Here is a 26,315-nt window from a genome sequence, read left to right as displayed (position 1 = left end):
TGAATAAAGGAATTCTGGTATATTCACGTATGCCCAAGCCGATTTTCACTGATAAACTGTCTTTTTACAACCCTAAAATACAGTGGTATGTGTTAATACTTTACCGAAAGCCAGTTGATTTTGAGAGAGGGCATGCCTTTAATTCAGACCTTGCTCAAGCTAATTATCATATAGTGAATTTACTGCTAAGTAACTAACACTGTGTCAGATGTCTTGTCTTTCTGTTCTCAGTTCCTTTAATGGGTCTGGTTCTCTATAACAGGTGTAATATCTCGGTTTTAGCCCAGTACTAATTCCCAAATTCCCAAATTCTGTTTGAATTATTGCTTTATTCTATACAGAGTAATAAACAGTCTGGGGGTTTTGTGATCCCTTTTGAATAAGAATATATATTTTTAATAATATATACAAACTCCTGCTTTTGATACCACAAATGTGTCTTCCTTAGATAAGAAGTGAGTACTGTAGGTCTTCGAATTGACAGTTGAATTTACCTGACTATTGACACTATTTTACTTTATATATAATAATAATGTTATGATAAAATTCTAATTTTGTAAGCCCATGCATTCAGGTGTATTGACTGATAAAATAGAAAGTGTTTGTGGAAACTAATATACAATTAGGGTAGATTAATGACTTGCTCAGTAGAATGTTAGAAAATGTATGGTAATACTGAGGCCATTGGTTTCAGTGGTATAAATAATGTAGGCAGATCTATTTTAATTATATAGGTGGATTCTCTTCTGTAACATGTTTTTCAGGTTTCTTTTTAAATACAGTAATACTAAAGTCTGCAAGTGTGTGCTGTCATTGTATTTTCACATAGACTAACACAGTGCGTCCTTTCTTTCAAGAACCTTGTATAGTTTAAATTTCCTGCCTTGACAGTTGAGACAGAAGATATGCAGATACATTTAGAATTTTAAAAATGTAGTATTTATAACAGAGATTGATATTTATTTATTTTTAATTGGTAACTGTCATTCTAATATACAGAAACTTTTTCTTTAACCACATCTGTGTCGCATAACACTGCTTTTTTCAGTACACCATAGAAACACATACCCAAATCTGTTTATATGTTCACTTAAACTTTTATGCAAATGTACAACACAAATATAGCTAAAATATGTGTCTGCACATACAGATGCTTTTAAATGCTGCACATGTAGAAAAATTGTTAGCTTATTAATTTACTTCATGGTCAGGTCTGTCTGCTGTTCCACTTTAATTGTTTAATTTAAGTACTGGAGTCAACATCAATAAATTATACCAAAGTAAATTTTATTATTAGATACTAATGTTTCTTCTGAAGGATTGTGTCATTGTAGAATACTTAAACATTTATATGATTTTTCATTCATACAATCGTATAATACTGAGATTTAGTACATCTTTTCTGACAACTAGCCAACTTTTTATTTGTGAAACAGCATACACTTCTTTCAGAATGATACAGTGTATCAGGTCAGAACAGCTGAGATTTTTTTTGTCCTATATAGAGCAAGGAAAATCTTAATGTGCTTTAAAAAGCGGGGAGTTGTTTACGAGACAAGCTCTGTTACTAATGGCTCCATATCTTTGCCGAGCTGAGAGAGCAGCATGACCTATGTCCCCACCCCATCCTCTACCCTGAATGTCACATGCACTCAGTAGGCAGGAAACAACAAGCTGTAATCACTGACCAAGAAGTTTGGTCTTCTACAGTTCCAAAAAATGCAAACTGGGCTTTGTGGTCCCAAAACATCATTATTTATATGGAGTCTCAGGCTGTCCTACATGTTATAATTGGTGCTGTTTTTAAACATGGAGGCTCTTAGCATCAGCTAACAATAATGCAAGATCCATTGAACTAACTGCTGGCTTTGAGAGCTTGCATCTATATAAATTATATTACTTATTATTATTATTAAAAGCCAATGAATTGCATTCATTGCTACAGTTCATAATTGTAGAGCTTTGTCTGAAGCTTTCCTTCCTGCTGATTAATCTTTTTGTCCAGGTTTCTAAAATGGCGCTGCTCACTGTCATCTCACTGTAGTCACTGAAAAATAAGATAGTGCTAATGGTCACACAGTAGCTTATGCATTTAAATATACATTTTAAATAATGGATAAAGGTTGATTCACTGAAAAATCAACTATGAGAATACTTCTAAAATCCCAGACAGTGTAGATTTTTAAGTCTTCTTACCTCAAGACAATGAGGGCTTCCCCCACGCCCCCACTCCTCCATCCCCATTATCAACCATCTCACAGTAAGTCATTTTAAAGTACTGCAACATAAAGAATTTAATGTTACACTTTCTGTTTCATGTCAGGCCTATTGATGGGAGTTTTTATTTCCCCATTGCTGCTTTCCAGTAAACCATAAATGTCAAATTAGTCATTTGAAATAAATTCAAAAATATTGTTTATAATTAAAAAAAATACTTTATAAAATAGTGTATGATGCTGAAGTTCTCTTGATTCTAGAGATCAGTTTAATGACTGTTTCATTACCAGGAGATTCTGTACAATAGAATGTGAATCTGCTTTTTACCCCCAACAAATAGTAGTTTGTATGCTGGTCTACTAATTAGTACGGTTATTTCCTGTTTTGTTGATGAGGCTTAAATAAATGTCAAGGGTACAGCCATGAAGATCTTCCAATTAGGCTTTGCGTTTGTAAAACCCAACCCCTTTGCTTTTGTGTGAAGATGACAGTTCCAACTGCAGCCTCAGCCTAACAGGGCTCAAGGGAAAGGATTCTTCTCTGGTTTTATTGAAAACAAGGCCAGTTTGGCCCAGTGAGAATACCGGCACTGGTCACAATGCAGAGCCATTTTTAACAATGAATATTTACTAATCTTTATCATTGCCCTTGTGGTTGTTTTTAAAAAAAAATAGACTTTAAAAAAATCAGAATGAATTATGATATGTAAAAGAGCTGCTGAAGCTTAATCAGAGGATAAATAATTAAATCTGTTATCACAAACTATAGTGATTATATTGGTTTCCTTTAATTAGCATTTGGGAAATCTTTCCCAAGGAAAGCAAAACAAAAAAACAAAACAAAAAAAACCACAATTCAACTTAGCCTAAGATAGTGTTAGAAAAATTGTTCTCTCTCATATATGTATGAGCCCACTCTTGCTTAGGTTAGCTATTCTGGGCTTTTTGTGTGTGCGGGAGCTTAGCTGTATTGCAAGTCAACATTAACAGATGGATTGCCCTAAGCAAGGGAAAACCACAACAACAAAATCTAGTGAAAGTAGAGGATTGAAGCTTTTTATTGTTAAGCCTTATTAAAACCTTGGCATGTACACTACTGTTAACTGTTTCATGCCTTGAACTAATAGCATTTCTGTGATATTTTCTGTATTCTAAGTAGACAAGGTACATAAGATAGTATGAGAAATTTCGAGTTAAATGTTTTGAACGACAAACTAAAGCAAAACATGAGATTGTTTCAGCCCATGTTAACGTTATTTTGCCACATATTATTAGCAAATTACACTCTGACTATGTTTTTACTATTTACCAACATTTTTTGGTAATACTGAATTAAACTACTGAGAACTCAGTTTTTCATAATTCATTTTAATTCCTTTTCTTTACATGCATTGATGCAGTGCAGATTTCGGGGTGGGGGCGGGGGAGTGTACACAGACACAACCATGTTTCTACCATATTGCTTAAAATACAAAAAAAAAAAAAAAGAGTTTCAGTAAGAAAAAAGGAGGAATACCAGGAAGATCTGTTTGTTTTCATGAATATGATCTATGTAATTTTACCCTATGTAACCATTATCCCAAGTGATTGGTGGCTTATTTAAAAGGGAACATTGCTGGGTTTAAATAGTCCTTATGTATTCAGTGGCTTATAAAACATGCTAGCAGATTTGCAGAGTACTGTGTAACAACTATGAGCTCATTTTATAATTAATAAGCTACCAGTGCACCCTTGTCTCAAAGGAAATAGACGTAAGACTTATAGGCATGCAGTAACTTGTAGCCATAATAAAAAATAGGGCATTTGGATTGTAAGTGTGGATTTACTGGGAATCCCAATGTGTCCCTGCTACTTTACTTACACATATATCAAAGCAACCAGGTGAACTACTTGTCATGACTATGCAGTATTTTAAATATAGTGTTTTAAAAATCTCGTTTATAATTGAAACCTCTTTATGTAACAAGTGTAACTAAAACCAGTTCAGATTAAACCTTTTATCTTGCTTTCCCCAAACATAAGTGAATTGACCAAATAAAAGTATTCTTTCTCTTTTCTTTTTAAAGCAGAACATAGATGTGACTTTCAGATACTTAGTATAAATATAGCATAATGAATAGAACACACACAATTCAAGTGATAGAATGTGTACTTTGGCTCCTCCTCAACAGCTATTGCAAGTCTCAGAGGAGGAGGCAGCATTCGGCATCTTCAGGAGAATACCGAATGCCCCATACATCAATACCACCTCCAATGGCTAGCAAAGAAATGACACAAATATTAGCTGCAAAGAGCCTCCAGTACCTGACTACCCGCCCAACCTGGCAAAAGGTGATTATGGCGGGAATAGAAAGGAAATGGGAGAAGAGGAGATTGGAGCAAAATTGGGCCATTGGAGTGCTGCTGAATATAAATACTACAAAAGAGGGAGAGACAAGTCCCATTATCAAACACGAATCGAACATCTTCATCATTTAAAAAATATAAAAGTTGTTATTCCATGCTTTCTATTGTATTTGGATTCAGCTGAAATGTTTGGGATCACATTTGGGAAACACAGAATAATAGCTTCTGTCCACATGCCTCATATCTACTGAAAATCCTACATGGATCTTGGGTCGCTTTAATCCTCATTGAATAATTAAAGTAATGTAGATAAAATATTACAATTGACAGATGTCAGATGCAGTAACAATTAGCAGTTTTGAATTTGTAATTTAATAGTGTGCTTCATCTTTAGGGAAACTTTTCCTATAAAATATGTTCTGCGATAAACTTCGGTCAATTGGTAAATTATATATTTTGAACAAAAGAGGGCATAATTTGAAAATATTGCAAGCAATTTTAGTTTTCTTTTAATTTATGGGGACTTTTTTTGTTTTTGTATGTCAAGTAAGATCTCTTCATTCTGCAAATTGTTCAGCTTTTCTTTTAATTAAAAATGAAAAACCTAGACAGCAAAAAATTCAAATTATAAATTACGAGAGTGCCCTCTGGTGGTCCTGATATCTTCCCATATACTACAAGCATATGTACCCAGTGTCATATGGTGAATGCTTGCTCTTTATATCAAAAGATCTTTTAGAAACAAAACAGTAACCATTATCTCAATAGAATTCTTATCTAAAAGAGTATGCAGACTTATAGATGTTTGTCATATCCATGTCCTTCAAACAGAACAATCTTTATTTTTTGTAGATGTACTCTCTGAACAGTAACAATCTGTTTCCTTAATTCACTTAAAATATTTTGTGGCATAACCATACTCTTGAGATTAATTATGAAAAAATATTGAAGGGGGACTATCTTGTTTCAGTGATTTATTTAGCAAATTGATGTATTTAAAACAAAAAAGGAGACAATGCAGATATTATAAAGCTTTTTATTTTTATCTCTGATTGTTTCTCTTCTGTTCTTAGCCCATTCTTTTTTTTTTTCCTGTTAAGATATTAACAAAACAGAAAGAAATCTTATGGTACTAGCTGCATTTCTGGTGCAAGTTCTCCTTTACTCATTATTGACTTATAGTCTCATGTTTCATTTTATTCTATAGAAGACATCTGCCCTTCTTTGGTTTGGCCTCCCCAGTGAAAAACCATACTTGAGAGCCATCTCTGACTGTCATCAAGTTTCCAAACAAAAAAAGGGAGGGCCTGGAAGCTGGTCCAGAAGCTCTTGCTGGCCTTTGTGGCATTTAGATGAGTAGTTGGCCTTTTCAGGACCAAGGCACCAACACATACTGCCTCAGCTTTATCCAAATGAGAAACCTAGAAAGTGAAAGCTTGGCAGGTGGATTCTTTTGACATATGCAATCTATTTTAGTTCTGGAACTAATGAATGGAAAGGCAGTTCAGCTGCGAGTCTGTCACAAAAACAACCTTAGTGTTGCACAAACAAAGGATTCTTTTAAGGTTCTGAAAGAGAAACACTATTGTGCTGAGTATGCTGTGGAGAATCAGAAGAAGCTCTTCAATATTTGATAATTAACTGAAGTAACTAGAGGTAGACTACTAATCAAGATAAATTACATTGATATTTATATCTTACTTTTATTTGCCATGCATCCCTCTTCTCGCGTCCTACCTAAGAACAGCAGTTACAGATAGTGTTATGGCTCCACCTAGCAGAAGGAAGGAGTCAAAAGTTCTGTCAATTCAAGACACCAATCCATCTGCTTCCTTTCCAACTTAATTTTGCCTCCTGACCTAGAAGCATGGAGAGAGCAGTCTTATGTCTCCAGCTTCAGCTCCCCTTCTGTCTGGTCTCTAACCTCCTGTACGTTAGAGGGAAGCAATGAAAAAAGAAGTGATTCAGGTATAGGACAATGAGTTTGGCTGATGGAAAAAGCAGGGAGAAGAAGAGCAACAGGAAAAATCCTTTCCTGTCGAGACCTTACAGCTAGTAGAGTTGGCAGCTGGAAGGGATAAATGTAAATGGAACTAGCAGGAAGATTTCCTCCTCATGATTAAATCTTCTGATCATGGACTCTGAACTGAGATGATGTTGGAATCACACCTAAGGCTGAACTCCATTTCCCCGCAACATAGATTAGCTTCTTAGATTGCACAGTCAGTCTGAGAGTTCCTCATCCGGATAGGCTCTAACAGAGCCTGTAGGTCTGTGTGACAGGGTTGCAGCTGATGCAATATTGCCAACTCTTCTGGTTTTATTGCAAGTCTTATTTGGGTCTGTTCCTAAAGCCTCAGCTCATGGAATCTCAGTTTTCATTTTTTAAAAAGTTTCTAGTCCTCATGGTTGTGTGAAAACGTGAAGCCTCAGCAGGCTTCAAAAATCAGAAGGGAAATAAAAAGAATCCAACATCAATTATTTTGGTAAAAAAACAACCCTCGTGATTTTTAAGCCAATTGCAAGCATTCGGCCCCAAAAATCATGACTTTTGTATGTTTGGGGTTGGTAATATTATCAATGCCAAAACTACCAGCATATCAGCCCTCTTTGTTTTCAGAGCCTCCATGCTTCCCAATTTGGGCTTATGTATACTGGATGAAATCTATGCCCACCATCAGGGTGTTGCCCAGCTTCTCATGGCAATGACCCTTCTCATGACCTTTCTGGAAGAGTTATTCCCACTCTGGGATTGATGCCCTCCCATGGAGGGAGCTTGGTGCTGATAGGCTATCTTCCTCCTCCCACATTCTAGCCAGCAGAGGTGACAGGGTCTCTTTGGCTCGGGGCTCTGAATGTATAATGCTTTTCTGGGAATCATTACAACATCCCTGTAATCTCTTTTACTCCAAATTACTCATATGTACCCTTAACCTTAGCTCTATTTTCACATAGCTTTTGGTCTGGTAATTTCCCCTTTTTTAAAACAGCAATAATTTTGTATATGAACTATTAACAGAAATCCCAAAGAGAATGTTACCATGTAATATTTCTAATGATTTGAAGATATGGTGTATCAACCTGAAATCAATTTTTCTTTATTTTAACATTTTAGGATCAGATTAACTGATATGTTCTGGCTGCTTCACCCTACTTAGGAGCAGTGCAAAGCAACCTGAGTGTTCTGGCCATTTAAGCTGGGTTTACAGCTGTTTTGTATCATCAGAGCAGCACAAAACAGCTAGATTGTACATCCTGGGTTCCCCAACCTCCTGACCTCTGCATCTCCAAATTTCATCTTCCTCCCCGTGTTTCCCTACACACATACCAGTTTCACTCTCCTGTCACCTGCATTCCCTGGCGCGCACACATCCTTCTCTCTATTTAATTCCTTGCTCTACTTGGGTAAGTAGTTTACCTTTAAGGGAAGGACATCATCACAGAGAACTAGTTTAGCATGAGCCTCTATTAACTATAACAGTAATCATCCCTGGAAATGGAACCTGTGTCCTCATGTTTTTCAGGAGGTTTGTTAATATCTGGGCTACAGCTCCCAGTCTAGTATTGTTTTAATTCTGACTGATTTCAAGAAAGGTCTGTAAGACCTTTACAACTGCTTTAAATTGATTCTCTCCAGGTCCATCCTTCAGCCTTCTGAGCTATTCATAGCCCCATTAAAAGTAGAGAAATTGATTCTCATCATTATCGCCCAAAGCTTCTTTATTCCCTTCTCTCACAGATTCCTAAATACCAGCAAGTAGTTTTCAGATTTCCCGTGGTTCATGGAACCACATTCAAACTTTGAGAGACCTATCCCTGAAATTATAAGTAAGGTTCTCTTAAGGTAGCATTTCAGTTGCTGTCAAGATATCCCACAGAGAGTGGGGAATTAAACTCACTGATTATTTCTCCTTCGGTGGTTTGCGTCTTTCAAAACCAGACAGTTCACTGACTTTCCCACTGAGTTTGTTCTGGGGATTAATTCAGAGTTGTATGTTAACGAACCTATTGGTTTACTTAGGTTGTATCCTTATCTGTATTTGCTGCAGCAGAGAGTATTTCTCTGCAGTTTTGAAGTCATTTTCTATCTTGCACTCATAGTTTTAGAAGTTTCCTGTTTGTGATGGTAACAAGTGGCAAAAGGTTTTGGCAGATTAAGAACTATATCCTACTAATTTATGTCCAGGGCAAACAGCCAAATGCCATTTTGTATGAGGCCAGTGTGGACTGTTCCAAACTGTCAGAGCAGAAGTACATGATACATGGCCATTTGTTCATCTCCTCCCAACTGCATCTGCCATTTCCAGTTGGATCAGTCCTTGCCTACTGAAATGTATTGGCTATTAGGTGCTCTGAGCACAATTGTCAAGTAAGCGTAACTGCCGTGGCTCACTTCTTATGACATCATTTGTCTGTAAATGTGGTTGCTTGGTATAATGGGGAAGAGGAACACTGAACAAGGGAAAATTTACTCAACTGTAATCCCATTTGTCATAGTCTTCTCTTTTCCTCCCATTTCCTGCATCATTCTAGTCTGCCCTTGAGGAGTGTAACTAAAAGTATTTTCCCTATGATCTCATTGTCCTTTACTATAGCCTGGAAGTACCTAACTGGAAAGGAGTGTGTGGATTAGTGCTTACATAGTACCCTGAACTAACTGATTTTTTGCCTCCTTGCTTCTGTCTGTAATTCTTGTTGCTGGATAGGATGGGAGAAGGAGGGGACTGTGAGAAATAGAATTTCTGATGAGTTTTCCTTATCTAGCTTTGTCATATTAAATGAGTAACTTTCATATCTTAAACCAGAAGGAAACTTTACTTCACATATTTTATTTTAAACACAGTTGAAAACTTTAAATGTTGATATATTGAATAGTCAGTAAAAGTGAAACTATATTTGAGCTGCCATTTTTCAAAGGCTTATTTGTTTCTCATGTTGAGGACAATTAATGGCAGTAGCCTTATCAAACTTCCTGTGTTAGATAAAAAAACTAACATTTCAAAGATTTGGCTTTCATGCCCAATCAAAAATATAACAATTTAACTTTTAAATCCTTTAGTATTTATGTATTTCTCCTACATTTTTGAGATTTTGGGGCCATCATAGCAAGTTTATGAAACCACTATCATATGTAAGAGAACTTTTTTCCTTTTGTAACTTTCCTCATTTTATTTGGGTCTGTCCATATTTATAGTTGCTGCTATAATCTTCGATTTATTCACAATTGCCAGCATCCACCTCAGTCCTCTAGTCAGCAAACCTTGTAAAGATGGAGGTTTTCCAAAAAAGCAAAGACCAGAGAAGACAGAGTTGTGAAAATTATGGCTAAGCAGTCATAACCTTATTAAAATAACATACATTAATGATGAAAGGAAACATGTCTTGACAGTAGGGAAGAAGCAACAGCATCACAGATATGTCACCAGCCCACCAATTCCAGTGCTCCTTAGAGGCTCCAGGATAGGTGAATTGGCCCATGCTATAGTGACATCATCAGGCACCATGATGCCGTCTGGGGGTTGAAGATGGGTCTCTGAACTCATCCCCGCACTGGCTACAATTGTTCCTTTCCCATAGCTTCTGTACAGGCCAGTTAAGCTTGACGGGGTGGTTCAATGAAGTGGCTTATGAAGGCCACCAACTGATCATTTCTTAAATTGTTTCTTTGTGGAACTTACACTATATTTCACAGATAGGAAGGAAAAGATAACATAGTTAATTATTTATGTGAGCCAGAAGAGGTGAGGATATCTATCAGAGAAACCTTCACTTTACTCTTATAAACAAAATAAGAAAAAATTAGACTGCATGAAACATATATATGTGTATGTATATATATAAATTTTATGAAGATTTTATTATTAAATTTATTATATAAACAGTACCAACTGGAAGGTGCCATATGAGTTTAGTAATTGTAGGAAGTTTTACTTGCTTTATAAAGCAAATTATGACAACACTTTATTAAGTCTTCATAAAGTTTTGGTGCAGCAAAAAAGGAGGGTTACAATCTTGTTTTTTTCTGGTAATGAATTTAAGAGGTCTGTTTATTAGAACTCTGATCAGGAAGGAAACAAAGGTCTGTCCCTTTTTTTATGAAATGGCATAAAAAGTGTGCACACTTCAAAATGCAGAAAAGACAGAAATTAAAAGCTTAAATAACTCCGAACAGCAGGGTTCATCAATAATGGAAGGTTTTCTTAAATGACTTTGACAGCTTTTGCAGGTGCACATACTATGTCACTTCATCTAGTGGAGCTTTGAAAAAGATTTATGGCTCTCCATTTAGAATTTATTAAGAGGATTTTTTCTTTTTTGCAAAGCAGTCTGGACATACTCCTCCCTCCTAGTCATTTTTATTGCAACTCTGAAAGGAAAGTCATCTATTCAAAAACATATGTTGTATTTTGTCTCAGTGGCTATTTCATGGTACCTTAAATGATTGTGAATATGCTTGTTTAGTCCTGGAAATGTGCCTTTAGTATATTTCTTTCTTTTAAATTTTTAATCAAGATTTTAAATATTTTTATGTACATCTCATTTTATTTATGTTAGCATTCACCAATTGGATGTAAAAAAAAAATATTTCCTCCTATAATACCACACCCATAAAAATTCAAAAATCCATCTCCAAAGAGAGAGTGAAAGTCAAGGGGAAAGGCAGAAATGTCTCTCATTTTTATTTACTTCATCGGCATATGTTGTGTCCTACACTGCCTTTGTATACTATACTATTGCTGCTGGTATCCACTAATGTGCAAAGTAATGGCAAACCGTAATACTTTCAGAAGACCTCTCAAAAGAGCCCCGGCAAGGGTAACTGTTAAGCCCTGTGGCGTATGCCAGTTCTAATCAGCTTGTTCAGTTCCTGTTTTCCAAAGACATACCTTTTTTTTCTTTTTTTAACCTGACGCATTCACTCTTTGAAACTATTTGTACTGTTTGTTTCTAGGAGCCAGTCAGTGTAATCCCATGGGATTTTATTCTGTTGATAGAATTAATACTTCCATATAAAAAGCCTGTTGCTGCTGCTTTTTTTATTTGTATTTTTGGTAAGCATTTTTAAAAAATGGAATGAATTCTTCATTTTGGAATAGCCCTTCTTCTCTTGAAGACTTCTTGTTTCATCACTGAGATGATTTATGGTTGCAACAACTAAATCTGATGTGTCTACAGAACTGGACTCTCCAGAGCCACTTGCAGAATTGAGGCCTTAATTTGTATTAAATGAGAAATTTATCTGGAATTGACACATCAGTGGGAATCTCCATTGAGAATTAATTCATTCCCAATACTATGGAATCAAAGTATTTTAATGGATAAACACAGATAAATGTTTAGACAACTGAGTGTCACTGCTGCTAGCCATAAAGAGGATATGTTTCAAAAGATACTTTCAGTAGCATTAGTCACTGACGAGTCAGCTGTCCACTGTTTCATTAGATATTGACTGTACAGTATTCTGTTCCACGCTCAAATATTGGTTCCATTGTAAAGTTTAGTCTGGGTTCTTTGCCTGATTTCACCCTTAAAAATAGAAAACTCAGTAATAAATAATACCTTTTCAGAAAAGGTATATTAGAAATAGAAAAGGGTACAGAGAGGGCAATAAAAATTATTAGAGGTCTGGAACACTGAGACTGTTCAGCTTGGAAAAGAGATGATGGGGTTGGGATATCATAAAGGTGTATAAAATCATGAATGGTGTGGGGGAAAAGTGAATAGGGAAGTGTTATTTACCCCTTCACATAACACAAAATCCAGGAGTCACCCGATGAAGTTAATAGGCCCCAGGCTTAAAACAAACAAAAGGCAGTAATTCACAGTCTGTGGAACACATTGCCAGGGGATGCTGTGAAGGCCAAGTCTATAACTAGGTTAAAATAACTAGATAAATTCATGGAGGTTAGGTCCCTCAGTGGCTGTTAGCCGAGATGGTCAGGGATGCAATCCCATGCTCTTGGGTGTCCCTAGCCTCTGACTGCCAGAGGCTGGGACTGAACAACAGGGAATGGATCTCTTGATGATTGTCCTGTTCTGTTCATTCCCTTTGAAGCATCTGGCATTGGCCACTTTTGGGAGACAAGTTATTAGGCTAGAAGATGGACCCAGTATGGTCAGACCCATTCTTACATTCTTATCAACTGGTAAGTCATTAAGGGCCATATGTTTCCTCTCTGTGGTAAAGCAGTGCGGAAAAGACTAAGATCCATGAAAAAAGTACAACAAAATTTAGCTGCATAAATTAAAACATTTCTTGTCATTCAGTCTTGAAGAAAAACATATTTGTGGTAACCTGCAATGTATATACCCAGAGACACTCATGGAGAAGAAAAAGTATTGTATACACTGTGTTGGTGTTTATGTAGAACAATGTTCTAGTTCATTGTGGCAGCATCTGTACTAGGTGGCATAGTGAAATCTTCAGTGAGCTTTTCCAAGCAGTTTGAGAAAAAGGCCACACTTTCTCAACAATAGGGACTCATTGTAAGCTTAGACATTCACTGAACCACCTGCCATAATGGTGTACAGATTTCTGGCAGTAGCACTTCTCTATAGTAGTGTATGGTTGGTTTGTTTTGTTTTTTTTAAGTTAGCTAACATAGGTACTTTGACTTCGCACACATTTCACAATGGTCAGTTTTCTGATATGTGAAGATCTTTTCTGTGGTTCTTCTGCGTATGTTAATTGTCACATAAGTATTAAAGATGCATAAAATTTGGGGGCAGGTTTCTGCCCTTTCCATTGTACAAGTCACCAAAATTTCTGTCCCAGAGCTTTTATTAAGGTAATTGAGACATTTGTTCAAGTAGAGTAAAACACTTCAACAGAATTCTGCATTCTACATGGTAAAGAAGATACATAAAGAGCCTCATGCTTCATTTAATATTCACTATTCCAGAAATGACTTAATTTCTCATATACAGTTATCCACTTGTACTTGTGTGAAGTTCTAAAGTTTATGTCTGGAGACACTGAACCACAGTTATTTGTCTAAGATACTTGCAAGAAAAAATAGCCCGTGCTTTTCAGTGCAGCTTCTTCATCTTCAACTTCTTCAACTAGTGTAAAGGGTTTACATGAATTATTAGGCTATCTATGTCCATAAAGAAAAATGTACTGCATTGTTTACTCTTTTATTGGTGATGTTTGAGTTCTTTTGGTCATCCTTTGAGAATCCCTAAAGGACCTCCCTTATCAATACATAATGCTCCCCATCAAGGGCTCAATTCTTCTAGGGCCTCTACTCTCATTGAAATAAATGAGTAGAGCGTGGTGAGACCCCAAATGAACAGTGATCAAAAGGCAAGAAAATAAAGAAGGATCACAATGTTAATTTTTCCTCTCCAGACGCGTTTCAACCAACATCTTACCAATGTCAGCAATCATGATTCTGCACTGGATGACGATGACGATGATGAAATGGACAGAACAAGCAAGTAAGCAACCTGTGTGTGTGAGAGAGACAGAGAGAGACTATATGTATGTCAGTGTGTCCCACAAATGGATTTTTAAACCAGTTGAGTTCACATGAGTGAATATTTTGCCAGTGTGACTCCTGACCCAAAAATTGCTACATGTTCTAGTGTCTAATATGGAAATAAAATCCTACTTTTAGTAGCAGAGAAACAGGGGCAGCATATTATTACTATTATTTATTTGTATTATTATAGCACCAAGGAGCCCTAGTCATGGACTAGAACCCCTTTGTGCTTGGCACTGTACACTCAACAAAAGTATGGTCCCTCTCCCAAAGAGCTTATATCTACATGCAAGACAAGAGACAACAGACTGATACAAACAAATAGATGAGTAGTGCCAGAAAACAAGGAGACAATATTGGTCAGAATGAAAGTCAATGATCTCAGCACACAAGCAGCCTAACCATTGTCAAGTCTTTTGAAGGCATCACAGCAATGTAGAGCTTTTAGGAAGTTTTTGAAGGAGAATAATAGGTAGTTTTGTGGATTTTTCTGCCCAAATGTAAGGTATATGGGGAATAAACATTCTCATAAACAGACTAGGGAAGTGTGGTCTTCATGAAATTACTATACGGGGAGTTCACAACTGGTTGAAAGACTGTACTCAAAGTATCAGGGGGTAGCCGTGTTAGTCTGTATCCACAAAAACAACAAGGAGTCCGGTGGCACCTTAAAGACTAACCGATTTATTTGGGCATAAGCGTTCGTGGGTAAAAAACCTGACTTCTTCAGATGCATGAAAGCTTATGTGGATAAAAACCCCACATTATGTGCATCTGAAGAAGTGAGGTTTTTTTACCCACGAAAGCTTATGCCCAAATAAATCTATTAGTCTTTAAGGTGCCATGAGACTCCTTGTTGTACTCAAAGTGTAGTTATCAGTGGTTCACTGTCAAACAGGCGGGATATATCTGGCGGGGTCCCACAGGAGTCTGTTGTGGATTTTTCTCCTTGTTTATTAATGGTGTCTGTGTTATCATTTTCCAGTCAAATGCTGTTAATATGTAGACCATATTCTAAAAGGCTGTTTGTTTGAACTCTGTGAACATTATTTTCATAATGATACGCATAAAATAAATCCATCACTACTTAATGCTTGCTTTACAAGACCTGGCCTCCTTTTTTGTTCCTGTATGTTACTGGGGCATGTAGATACCTACTCCCTGCTTGCACCTACATCTGTCTGCATGTTCTTATTTGCAGATGAAATTGTCGAAACAAACGCCAGGTTAAGTCCACTTTCAAATTCAAATGGCCACTGAATAAGCTATCCTTATTTACTTACAGAAGTTGCCATTCTGACATCATAAAATATTTTATGTTTTTAGCTGATGGAAAGTTTATTGTTTTTAGGTTATCGTCTGAAGACAGCGAGGAAGCCTCCGCTTATTTTTATGATAGTGATGATTCTGGTGAAACAGGAGTAAAGTCTTATCACACAGGAGAAATGGACTTGCTGGGAGAGATTTTGGACTCGCTGAGCACACACAGTTCAGATCAAGGAAAGCTCTCAGGAGCAAAGAGCCTGGATTTCTTTAGATCAACGGACGATATTGATTATAAGGCTATGGTTAGTCACCTTTTTCATGTGTAAAACAACCTCATTAATTTAGAATAGAAGCTAGTGGAAGCTGCAGTTATGGCCAGTTTATAGAAGAATGGTTCATATGGTCACAACTGTGCCTTGCTGCTGCTCCAAAAAAGAGAAGCATGTTTTTCTAACAAACTCATGCTGATAGCCACAGTATGAATGCACATCAGCTGAAGATTTGGGTATACTCCTAGCCAGCTTATCAATGGTGTGCCATTAGAAGCGGTAACCACATCTAGGGCTAGTTGGGAATCCTACTGCACAGGCTTCTTATGTTCTCTCTCTCTATCCCCTGGGCAGGAATTGGTCTCAGTTATAGTTCTAGAGGCTGTTAATATTAATTTGGTCTCCCCTATTGAAAGTAGGTGTAAGTATATCACTCTGGGGCAGTTTCCCAGCTTGTTTAAGTCGTTGGATCCAAGTAGTCGTTGCTTTAGAAACCATTTCATTTTCAGTGTAGCAGTTTAAGGCTCCATCCTGCAAATGGGTCTGCCCACTCGAGGCCTCTAAGGGTAGGTCCACACTACCCGCCCGATTCGGCGGGTAGAGATCGATCTTCTGGGATCGATTTATCATGTCTCATCTGGACGCGATAAATCGATCCCAGAAGCGCTCCCCCGTCAACTGCGGAACTCCTGCTCGCCGAGAGGAGGAAGCGCTGTCAACGGGGGAGCTTGCCTGCGCCACGTGGACCTGCAGTAAGTAAATTTAGTTCGATCTAGGAAACTTCGACTTCAGCTACGCTATTCTCATAGCTGAAGTTGCGTTTCCTATATCGATCCCCTGCCCCAGTGTGGACCAGCCCTAATTCAGTTCACAGTCCCATTGGACCCAGGGCAAAAGCAGAGCTTCTGCTTGAATCTTTAAAATCTTCATCAAATCAGCTCCCTGGTGTTGGTGGCCACTGTCAAAATACTTTTGTATCTGTAAATTCCAACTCCTGTGTTTTGGTGCTTAAGATTTGCTGTTGTCAAAAGCACTCCCATATTAGCGATCATTGGCTGGAACAATTAACTCTGATGCTAATCCATATCACCATTGATGTTATAAGCACCACACAAGGATTGCATTAATAAAATGTCCATTTTGTTTGTGAACTAAAACATGTACACCTCTACCCCATTATAACATGACCCGACATAACACGAATTTGGATATAACGTGGTAAAGCAGTGCTCCAGGGGGGGCAGGGCTGCGCACTCGGGTGGATCAAAGCGAGTTCAATATAACGCGGTTTCACCTATAACGTGGTAAGATTTTGTGGCTCCCGAGGACAGCGTTATATCGGGGTAGAGGTGTATAATAAATGTGTGTGTAACTGATTACTGAAACGAAGAATAGAAATCCAAGTGATTATGGGTGAGACAAGGTGGGTGAGGTGATCTTTTATTGGATCAGTTTCTGCTGGTGAAAGAGACAAGCTTTTGAGCTTACACAGAGCTCTTCTTCAGATCCGAGAAATGTACTCAGACTGTCACAGCTAAATACAATGTGGAAGTAGCTATACCCCAGGAAAATCTGCTTCTGTACGGGGGAGAGGGGGAACCTCTGACCACACACCTCTAGTTGTCACCTACCATTCCACACTGGAACCCACATGAAGTATCATTAAACAATTACAACCCATGGGGACCACATCCTAAAAGAAATCTTTCCCAAACCCCCTCTTCTGGCCTTCAAACAACCCCTCAACCTCATTATCAGAAGCAAGCTCCCCAGAGATCAGACATACCAATTCAAAGCAGCACCAGACCCTGCCAGAACAACAGATGCAAAACCTGTAGACATATCTCTTCTGCTACAATGAGCAATGTCCTCCACAACACACCTTTCAAGATCTGTGGGTACTACACATGCCTATCACAACATGTAGTGTACCTCATCCAATGCACTAAATGGCTCAATAACAACTATGAGGTGAAACTAGGCAATCACTACGCTCTCGAATGCACTCACACAGAAAAGTGTTAAAAGACAAAAACACCCTATTCACCCAGGGGCGAACACTTTTCACAAAGTGATCACTCTATATCTGACCTGTCAGTCCTCATCCTCAAAGGAAACTTGCACAGCACTTCAAGAGATGAGCCCAGGATCTTAAAGTCATAACTATGCTAGACACTAAAAATCCTGGTCTTATAAAAACATTGGATTTATGGCTTATTACAACAATCTGTAACCCACTAACCCCCCTTTTTTGTCCTATGACTGGAGACGAGTTAACTGTCCAATTCACCTTGAAAGGTCTTACAGTGTGTTTTAACTACTTTAGCTAAACAACCTGTTCCACCTTGCATTTAGCAGTGACCTTGGGAATATCTTTCCCAAACCTGGAGAAGAGCTCCGTGGAGTTTGAAAGCTTGTCTCTTTCGCCAACAGAAATTGGTCCAATACAAGATATTACCTCACCCACTTGTCTCTCTAATATCCTGGGACCAACACTGCCAACAGTGGCCATGGGTCTGAATCTCAATTTCTTATCTCATAATGCAAAACCACCATTGCAGTTGACACAGGCTATACCTTTGTTTACTGCACAGCTGTGTGGTCAAGGTTGAATGGGCAATGGAGACTGAACTCCTTTGTCATTCCTAGAGGTGATCTTTAAACGTCGAGATGAGGCAGTGTCAAAAAGTTTGCATTGCAGTTTCCCTGCTATGCCGTTCTATATCTACGGAAATCCAGGAGATGTATATCCTTTCATGAACACAGGATTTTTCTTTCAGTGACGCGAGTGCCAGGGTTCTTCTTGTGACATTAACTATAACAACACATGTTCTTTGTTTCAGAACAAGTCTAGTGCACCTAGTGAGAGCAACCTCGCTCTGCTCTGTAGTGGTACTAATGATCCAGTGGAGTGGAATCTTGGTCAGGATGATAGTGTTCTCCAGGGGAAACAGCTCCCTCCATCGCCAAGAAAGCAAGTTGATTTTAGTGACCAGATGGAATCTGTCTCTGTGCTGCAGGAGGAAAATAGTGACAAAATCCTTAGTGCTGACCATGTGGATTTCTCTAAAGATTTTGTGAAGTCAACTTCTCCAACACGATCAGTTGCACAGCTTGCTTCTCTGGAATTTTCCCAAGTAGATGACTCCTTCCATAGGAAGATAAAACCGAATGAAACACTAAGCAATACCTCAGAGGATCAGCTCCCAGTGAACCTTTGTCAACATCCATCCATTCTAATTCCTTGGCAAAAAGAAGGGGATGAAGGAAAGGAAACCCCAGAAGAAAGCGGGCTTCTTCATGAAGTTGTGTCATTATGTAAAATGACCTCTGCTTTCCACCACAGTTTAAACATTTCAGAGGATAATTACTCCAGTAATAGCAGTGGAAATAAAGTGTAAGGGAACTTTGAGAGGAGAAACTACTTCCATGAGAGGTTAAAGAGAGACTACTCAGGAGTGCACGAAATACATGATAACCAAAAGATCACAAAGGAATAATTACTTTTACATTTTAAAATACTTCTGTTTGTTTAGTACATGGATTTAGACATCTGCTTATATGTTTCTCAGTTAATTTCTTGGCTGTGTTTAAGTCCACAAGATGGAACTAAATATACTAATGCACTCTTAAATCAGGTACTAGTTTGTATGTATGTGAAATATACAACTGGTGCATGGTGCTTACTAATGTTCCTTTGTGCAGCAGGAAGTGTATCGCCTTTGCATATATCCAGATACTGAAGGTACTGTATTAATCCTGTTGGGCATGAAATGAACAAAAACAGTTTAGATTTGTCTGAAACTTACAAATATCGATGTTTGTAATGATTTAATTGCCTTAATCATTTGGGAAAAGGTTTAAATATCTTAGAAGATGACTTGCAAACATTCAAAAGAGCAATAATGATTTTCCATGGCAGGTATCTGCTTGAGCAAAGGGGAAAAAGACCTTTTCTAAACTAAAGGATCTCTTGTGACTAATAGGGAGCTTGTTATAAACAGAAATTGTGGCCATGTCTTCCAGACCTTGAAAAGGCGGTGCATACTTTTCTCTTATGAAGTGCTGAATTACAATGTGAAGTTACTTAACTTCTGTTTACAAGTAAGGCACTTTAAAGACATATTATCCAGTGTCTCAATGGAGACGTTTTCATCTAGGAATTTTCAGAAAGGAAAGTGTACGTGAAATTGATAGATTGTATTGCTGTTTTTTAAATTTCTACAATTTAATAATTCTGTACTAAAATTAATTTGTGCCACTGCTGAACATGACCATTTGATTTTTACAAGCCACCTTTAAAAGAAACATTACATTATTGCTTTTCTTCTTTGGAGTTTTGTTTAGTTGAGCTGTGCAGTATTTTAAAGAGCAGTGAATGAAGATTACTTATAACACTAGACATCAAAAGTAATTGGTTCAGCAATTAAGAATGCAAATACCCCACTCTCATGTACCAGAGAATCTTTTTGCAATTACAAGGAAGGGAATTAAATGGATGCTGCATGTACTATATTTAGGCATAAATGTTTATCCTCCTTCGAGAAGGTAGCATTCCTAAAGGATATTTCTGTATTTAAATTTCAAAAAGTAGATTCCTCCCTGAGTGGAGCACATCTATTCATTGTCCTTGTCCACCCCTCTTTGTCCCATACCCTCTGTGGATCAGAACGAGTACATTCTGGGGTGAACCACACTAGGCCAAAAATGGCAACTTTGAATACTGTCTATTGGCATGTGTAACCCAAAGCAAGGAGTAACAGGATTTGTCATTGCGAGGAATGCTCTCCCACTCTTCCTCACCAACAGCAGGAATCTTCTTCTGCGGCAAGGACGGCTTAGTGGTATCCTCAGCACAGACCAAGGAGAGCAAGTTGAAGAAGTCAGGGGTTAGGGGCAGGTTGGGCTGCAGTACTTTGGTAGTGGATCACTGCACAGGTTAACACCAGTTGTCACGTTTGGGTTTACAAAGGAAGTTTCCTCTTGGCTAATGCGATTTGGCTTTTCTTTTCCCGTTTTATCACCATGAGCATCAGGCAATTGGTTATGTCAGGTGGCTCAAGGGAATTGGTGTGTGATCCCTTTGGGGAGGTTGGGGGGCGGTGGCTGATGCTCTGCCCATGAGATCTAGTGTCTAATACTATCTTGTCATTTCACATAACTTTGTTGGCAACATCCCTGGCATTGTAAAAGAAGGTCTTGTATCCCAAACTACAGACTCCGGATGGGTGAAAAGGAGCAGGGAGGCAGATTTTAGCAACACCACTGGTGAGGATGGGCCGCATGACTGGGTAATGGTATAAGGCCCCTTCACCAAAGTGCCCCGTTTTACATGCAAGGGAAAGGGTCGGGTTGTGGACTCACAATTCATAATACAATGTCCTTGGCTGATTAGAACATGAAAGTTTTTATAGGTGTGTTCAGTATATATTTCTGAAGAGGACCTCAGCAGCTTATTGGTGCTGAGGATGATGGTAAGATTTGCCTCCTGATCTGTCTTAGAGTTTTCTGTAGTACCGATCACCATAGGATCTGAGATGCAAGTGGAGTCTTTATTTGTGTTATCCCAAAAAGTGGCACTTGGCAAAACTGTGTTTGAGTTACTGAGGACCAAAATTATTATTAACCCATAAACTATTAAACATTTTAGCTGGGTTATCAGATATCAAGAAATAGGAAGTGTCAGGTCTGAACAGTGTTTAAATGGGGAGCTCGAAGGAAAACACAAGATGTTGCAGGAGGTTGTACAGGGAATCTGGAAGTGGCATTTTTCTTTGTTGGTCCTGAATCAGTACCCAAGTAGGTTATGCTGTGCCTTTAGGTGGATTTAGGATAAGACGGGAAAAAGAAAAGTCCTAGCAATCTCTTAGCACTTCTCGTTTGATTGTTACTCTGATAACACTAGAAAAATGAAATGTTCAGTTGGATTCTTATTTATGTAACTGCATTTTGCGAACCTTAATTCCCAGATTCAACTGAATACAGTATTCTTTTCCTGTTGGGTGGTGGTCCTGTGTACAGTCCCACTCTTGAGAAGGCTGCTTTCCTTTCCTATGCATCCGAAGAAGTGGGCTGTAGTCCACGAAAGCTTATGCTCTAATAAATTTGTTAGTCTCTAAGGTGCCACAAGTACTCCTGTTCTTTTTGCGGATACAGACTAACACGGCTGCTACTCTGAAACCTGCTCTCCTTTGTAGGTTTAACAGGGTTGCCACTCTCTGGTAGTGTGCCTCCTTGTATATAGGTCAGGGAAAGTCGCTCTTGCTGCATCGCATGCCCCCTTGCTGCTCATTGCTTGCTCTGCAATAGCCCTTCTTCAAGTAACTTGGCCCTCCAGCTAGGTTACTATTTAGTCCACCCCTTCCGGTGGACTTACAAAGTCCAATAGGACAACTGCCCAAATGCTGTTGCCAGATGCATTCAGCCCTCCTCTGGCTCTGTGCCACTATACCAGGGGAACCCGGACCCACCTGTTACACCAGGTTCCAGCTCAGGGACTTTATAACCAGCAATCCAGGTCTTCATTCCCATTCCCTGGCACTGTTTCCCCAGTCTCCTTCCTACCAAGCCTCTGTATCTTCTCTTTCCTGGTTCTCGGTTTACTACTGGAGCCTACTGTACTTTCCGTGGCTACTTCACCCTCCTAGCCTCTTGCCAGACTCCTTACACCAGGAAAGGATCCCAGAGCTTACTCTCGCCCTGGACTTCCTCCTTGCTCCGGGAGACCTCCCTCCTCCCAGGGGAGCAACTGCGGACTCCTTTACCTGCAAGCTGCCTGCTGCTTTCAGCCTCTTGGTTTTTTAGTGCTGGCCCAGCCCTCCCCCAAGCTGGGCTTCCCTCTCAATTAACCCTGGCCCTCCTTCTCTCAGGTGATGTCAGGTGACCTAATTAGTGTCTCAGGCCCTCATTCACCCTATTAGGGCTGGTGTGGGGTGCACACCATATCGCAGTAGGTGAAGTGAATTCTTGGGTAGGGCTAGGAGGAATCAGAATGAGCTAATGTGAAAAGACAGGAATATACTAGGATAATAGGCACTATGCACATTTGTACGATGTTATATTAAATGCTTTTATATCTTAGAGAATTATCAGTTTCTGTCTTGGAGGAAAAAATAAGGTTATCAGAAATTCTAGTCATGTTTACTTTTAAATCTATAAAAGCATCTTTCAGGAATGCAGCATGAGATTTAAGGATGGGGTTTTCAAAAACATCTAATGGACCAGCTTTCACTGACTTTTGATAGGAGTTGGGCACTCGACTCCCTTAGGCACTTCAGTGGAGGAGAATTTGTAGGCCATACCAGGTTGCTAATGTCCCTTTAATGATTATTAGGAGTATAGCACTGAAAAAAATGATTTGGGAATTGTACAACATTGATGCCTTGATGGGTTATTGTTTTATAAGTAATATTCATGTCTCTGATAAGTGAAATTGCAGAAATAGAAAGTTAATAGATGGCTGTTAAAATTCAACTTTTTAAATTATTTTTGATTGCAATAGCCATGAATGTGTTAGGGTTGCCACACTAATATCAAATCCTTCCCATATTGCTGATGTGATTCGTAGAATGTTTACAGTATTTTGACTATTGTGTCTTCCTTCTTTTTGAACCTACATACCTTAAAATATAGCCTCGTTGTCTATGTCTGATTAATTTAAATTTAGCCACATTTTTAGATTCTTTACCACTTGATATCAAAGGTCTTTTTGAAAGGCTAATATTGGTGCCTTATTTAAACATACAAAATTACCAGGCATCTTCCATATTAACAATCAAAAAACCAGTTAACCATGCCAAATTTATCAAATAGAGTAGCAACTCTAGCTCCAGCCAACACAGCTCTACTCTGTTCTTAGTGCAGTATCAGTCTGTCTGTAGGCCATGTCTACAGTATTTTGATTATCATAGAGAGTCCGATGGTAAGAAAAATTGTCCATGTCAAGGATTTTACAAGTTTTCAACTATTCTCATCTGTGTGAATTCTCCTAATGCCTTCTAAAGCATCAGCATTAATCTCCATCTACTGGTGAGAGCTGAACTCAGTTCAGTAAAAAGCTGCTCAGGACTCCAGTAGAGGCACTTGTTTTTTAGCTGAATCAGTATCTTTATGAGCTTCCCATTTTCCCCCCATGAGGGAAATATGAGATTTTGTTTGATTTAACATTGCACTCTCTTATCCATACTTAGGGACAAAGTCCTGACCTAGTCAGTTACACTGGGACTTGAATTTCAGGTCTTCGGTTCATCTCTAATAGATTATGCACCGTGCCTCCATAAAGTGAGCCATATCCCCATTCTGCTTAGAAAAAAACAACGTGAGAGCATCAGGGGAAGGGAGAGACACTCTTCAGGATTCCCCTCTCTGACTTTTCCCTGTATTGTTCCATTGGGGTGATACAGCCGGGCCCCTCAACCCATGAGCAGAGGGTTCAGCCCCCAGAACCTGTGGCTCTCAGTGGGTATTCTGTAATCCTGGGCCTTGTCTCACGCCAACTGTTTTGCAGCATGACTCCAATGAAGCCTTTTCATCAAATCCCACATAGGGGGAAGGATGATCAGTGGCCCCCATTATAGCCTTCTCATCTCTTCATGTGTAGATCCCCAATACTGTGAAAATTCTTCACAGAAGTCCAGGGATGGACAGAACCATGGATGCCAATCCCTACCCTCCCACTATGCATGCGGAGAGAGATCTGTACAGGAGATGATTGAGGAGAGTGTGTCAGTCACAGTGCCATGTTTTGGGGTATTGTCACGTATAGCCTTGTTTTGAAGGAAGAGTGTAGTTTGAGAAGCTGTGAAATAATTGTCCTTCACAGTCACATAGCATTTCTGAGAGTGATATTACTGATTGGCTAAAGGTGGGATTTTCACAAAGTCTCAGCATTAGCTAGACTCTGCTTTCAGGGAAGTCAATGGGCATTTTAACATTGACTTAAGTGGGAGCAGACTTAGAGCAACACTGAGCAACTTTGAAATCCTACCTAACTGTTAAATTTTTTAAGATTTCAAAATTTGGGTTTGTATGTCTTTCAGGCTGTAGAATGAGTTTTTCCTAACCCCGTGTTATTGTTAATTATATATTTCTAGGCAAAGAAATTTTAAACCAGTTAAATAGCTTCTAATTTTCCATCCACAATTAATTGTGGGTTCAGTTCTACAGAACAATCAGTTGTGCAACCCTCAAATCATATTGGTAAGTAAATGTCTATAATCTGTTTTATGTGCATGTAATTGATTGAGGGAACAAAACTTCATGCAGGGAAACTAGATTCTAGGTTGAGGCCCTTTTGAAAATGTGTCCCTTTGTGTAATAAAAACTTACATTAGTAGCCCATTTAGGAGCAAGGAGTCTACACAACTGCTGATCCATGGAAGCTTTGCCATCCATCCTCCCTGTCAATACTATTTCAAGGACTATGGCAGTTCTGAGGGGTTTACATAGGGGTTTCTGTCTTAGCAGATGCTTATTGTCACATAGGGCACCATGGGCTGACTGCCCAAAAGGAGTTAGGTGCCTAAGTCTCCAGTTTTGGGATCACGGCTATGCCCAATATTCCCACTGAAACCCTGTAGGCACCTAAACTCACTGGACTCCCTAGGAGCCCATGTTTCTGCCTCTGAGCACACACAGTGCTTCCTTCCCATGGGCAACCGGACACCTATTTCCTGTGTAAGCCCCAGAATGATACACAAACCAGGAGAAAACAAGCTTTCAGCGTTGAACTTGCCTGAGGGGTCCAATCCAGTAGGCATGCTCAAAGGCTGCCCACTGAATCAGGCCCCCATAGATGGGCTTATACAGAACAATGAGAGGAAGCAGAGGAAAAGGACCTCTCATGTAACTTATAGCGCAGTGGTTAGGGTACTCCCCTGGGAGGTGGGAGAACGGGTTTGAACAGGGATCTGCCACCTGTCAGGTGAGCCTGTGGGATTTTAGCAGGGCCGGGGGTTTCAACCAAAATAATTAGGTGAAGTTACACAAATTCATTAAATGTTTTGATGTCGCTGAATCTGCATTTTCCACCAAAACAAGTTTAGGTTGAAAAATTTTGCCCAGCTGTAGTTGAGATGAAAAGTTCAAATTATGAACTATATCCCAGGTTTTACTACAGTAAAATGTGCTCAACAGAAGCTAGTTTGTACATTACTTAGGTCACTTTTAACAGGATTCACATTTAGAATCCACTAACAGTATTAGCCCTGGAACAACAGAAGTGAAATTCAAGTAAATTGATATTTGATTCTGATTGTGTAAAATGCTGTTATGTTTCTGTTAAAATAAGGGAGCTACTTGGATGTGGAGGGACACGTATTGACTTTCAAAAAATTACTGGATTTTGTGCAATATTTTTCCTTTTTTTTAAAAGTAATTTAGTTCCAGCAAATATGCACATCTGCTCTTCAAGCAGATCCTTGAGATCATATTTTTGGAACTGTATAAAATTACATGTAGCATTCTAATATCGTTGTATGATAAAAATATAAACAGTACATTGTCACCTGGCAAATGTGCATCTCCAAATGTGACTGGAAATGATTGTGTTTGTCATGTTATTGTACTATAATAAACCTGGTTTCAGCAATGATTAATAAACAAAAAAGCAAAAGTAATAATGTCTATATTCTACTCACAGTATGTTACAAGAACATAGTGGGAGTCATTTCTGTTTATACATTTAGAACTTCTGATGCTTAGTTTATCATTTGATTTTTTTTAACAAGTTAAGC

General features: G+C 38.6%; 2 protein-coding genes across 3 annotated transcripts in view; one reads left to right on the top strand and one right to left on the bottom strand.

Annotated features, from left to right (window-relative positions):
* The window catches only part of DENND1B (DENN domain containing 1B), a 247,123-nt gene extending 222,732 nt beyond the window's left edge, over positions 1-24,391 (top strand). For both annotated transcript variants that reach the window (XM_034778352.1, XM_034778353.1), the window contains 3 exons: positions 13,915-14,003; positions 15,399-15,615; positions 18,426-24,391. In XM_034778352.1, the coding sequence (XP_034634243.1) occupies positions 13,915-14,003; positions 15,399-15,615; positions 18,426-18,983 (864 nt within the window). In that variant the 3' untranslated portion in view covers positions 18,984-24,391. The remainder of the gene's footprint in view (positions 1-13,914; positions 14,004-15,398; positions 15,616-18,425) is intronic.
* Positions 1,980-26,315, bottom strand: part of CRB1 (crumbs cell polarity complex component 1) — a 151,611-nt gene continuing 127,275 nt past the window's right edge. The window contains exon 11 of the mRNA XM_034778351.1: positions 1,980-2,047. Coding sequence (XP_034634242.1) covers positions 2,045-2,047 — 3 coding nt within the window. The 3' untranslated portion in view covers positions 1,980-2,044. The remainder of the gene's footprint in view (positions 2,048-26,315) is intronic.

This window comes from Trachemys scripta, chromosome 8, assembly GCF_013100865.1.
Source record: "Trachemys scripta elegans isolate TJP31775 chromosome 8, CAS_Tse_1.0, whole genome shotgun sequence".
NCBI lineage: Eukaryota > Metazoa > Chordata > Testudines > Emydidae > Trachemys > Trachemys scripta.
The sequence above is the reverse complement of the archived record's forward strand: the minus strand, read 5'-3'. Positions and strand labels throughout refer to the sequence as shown.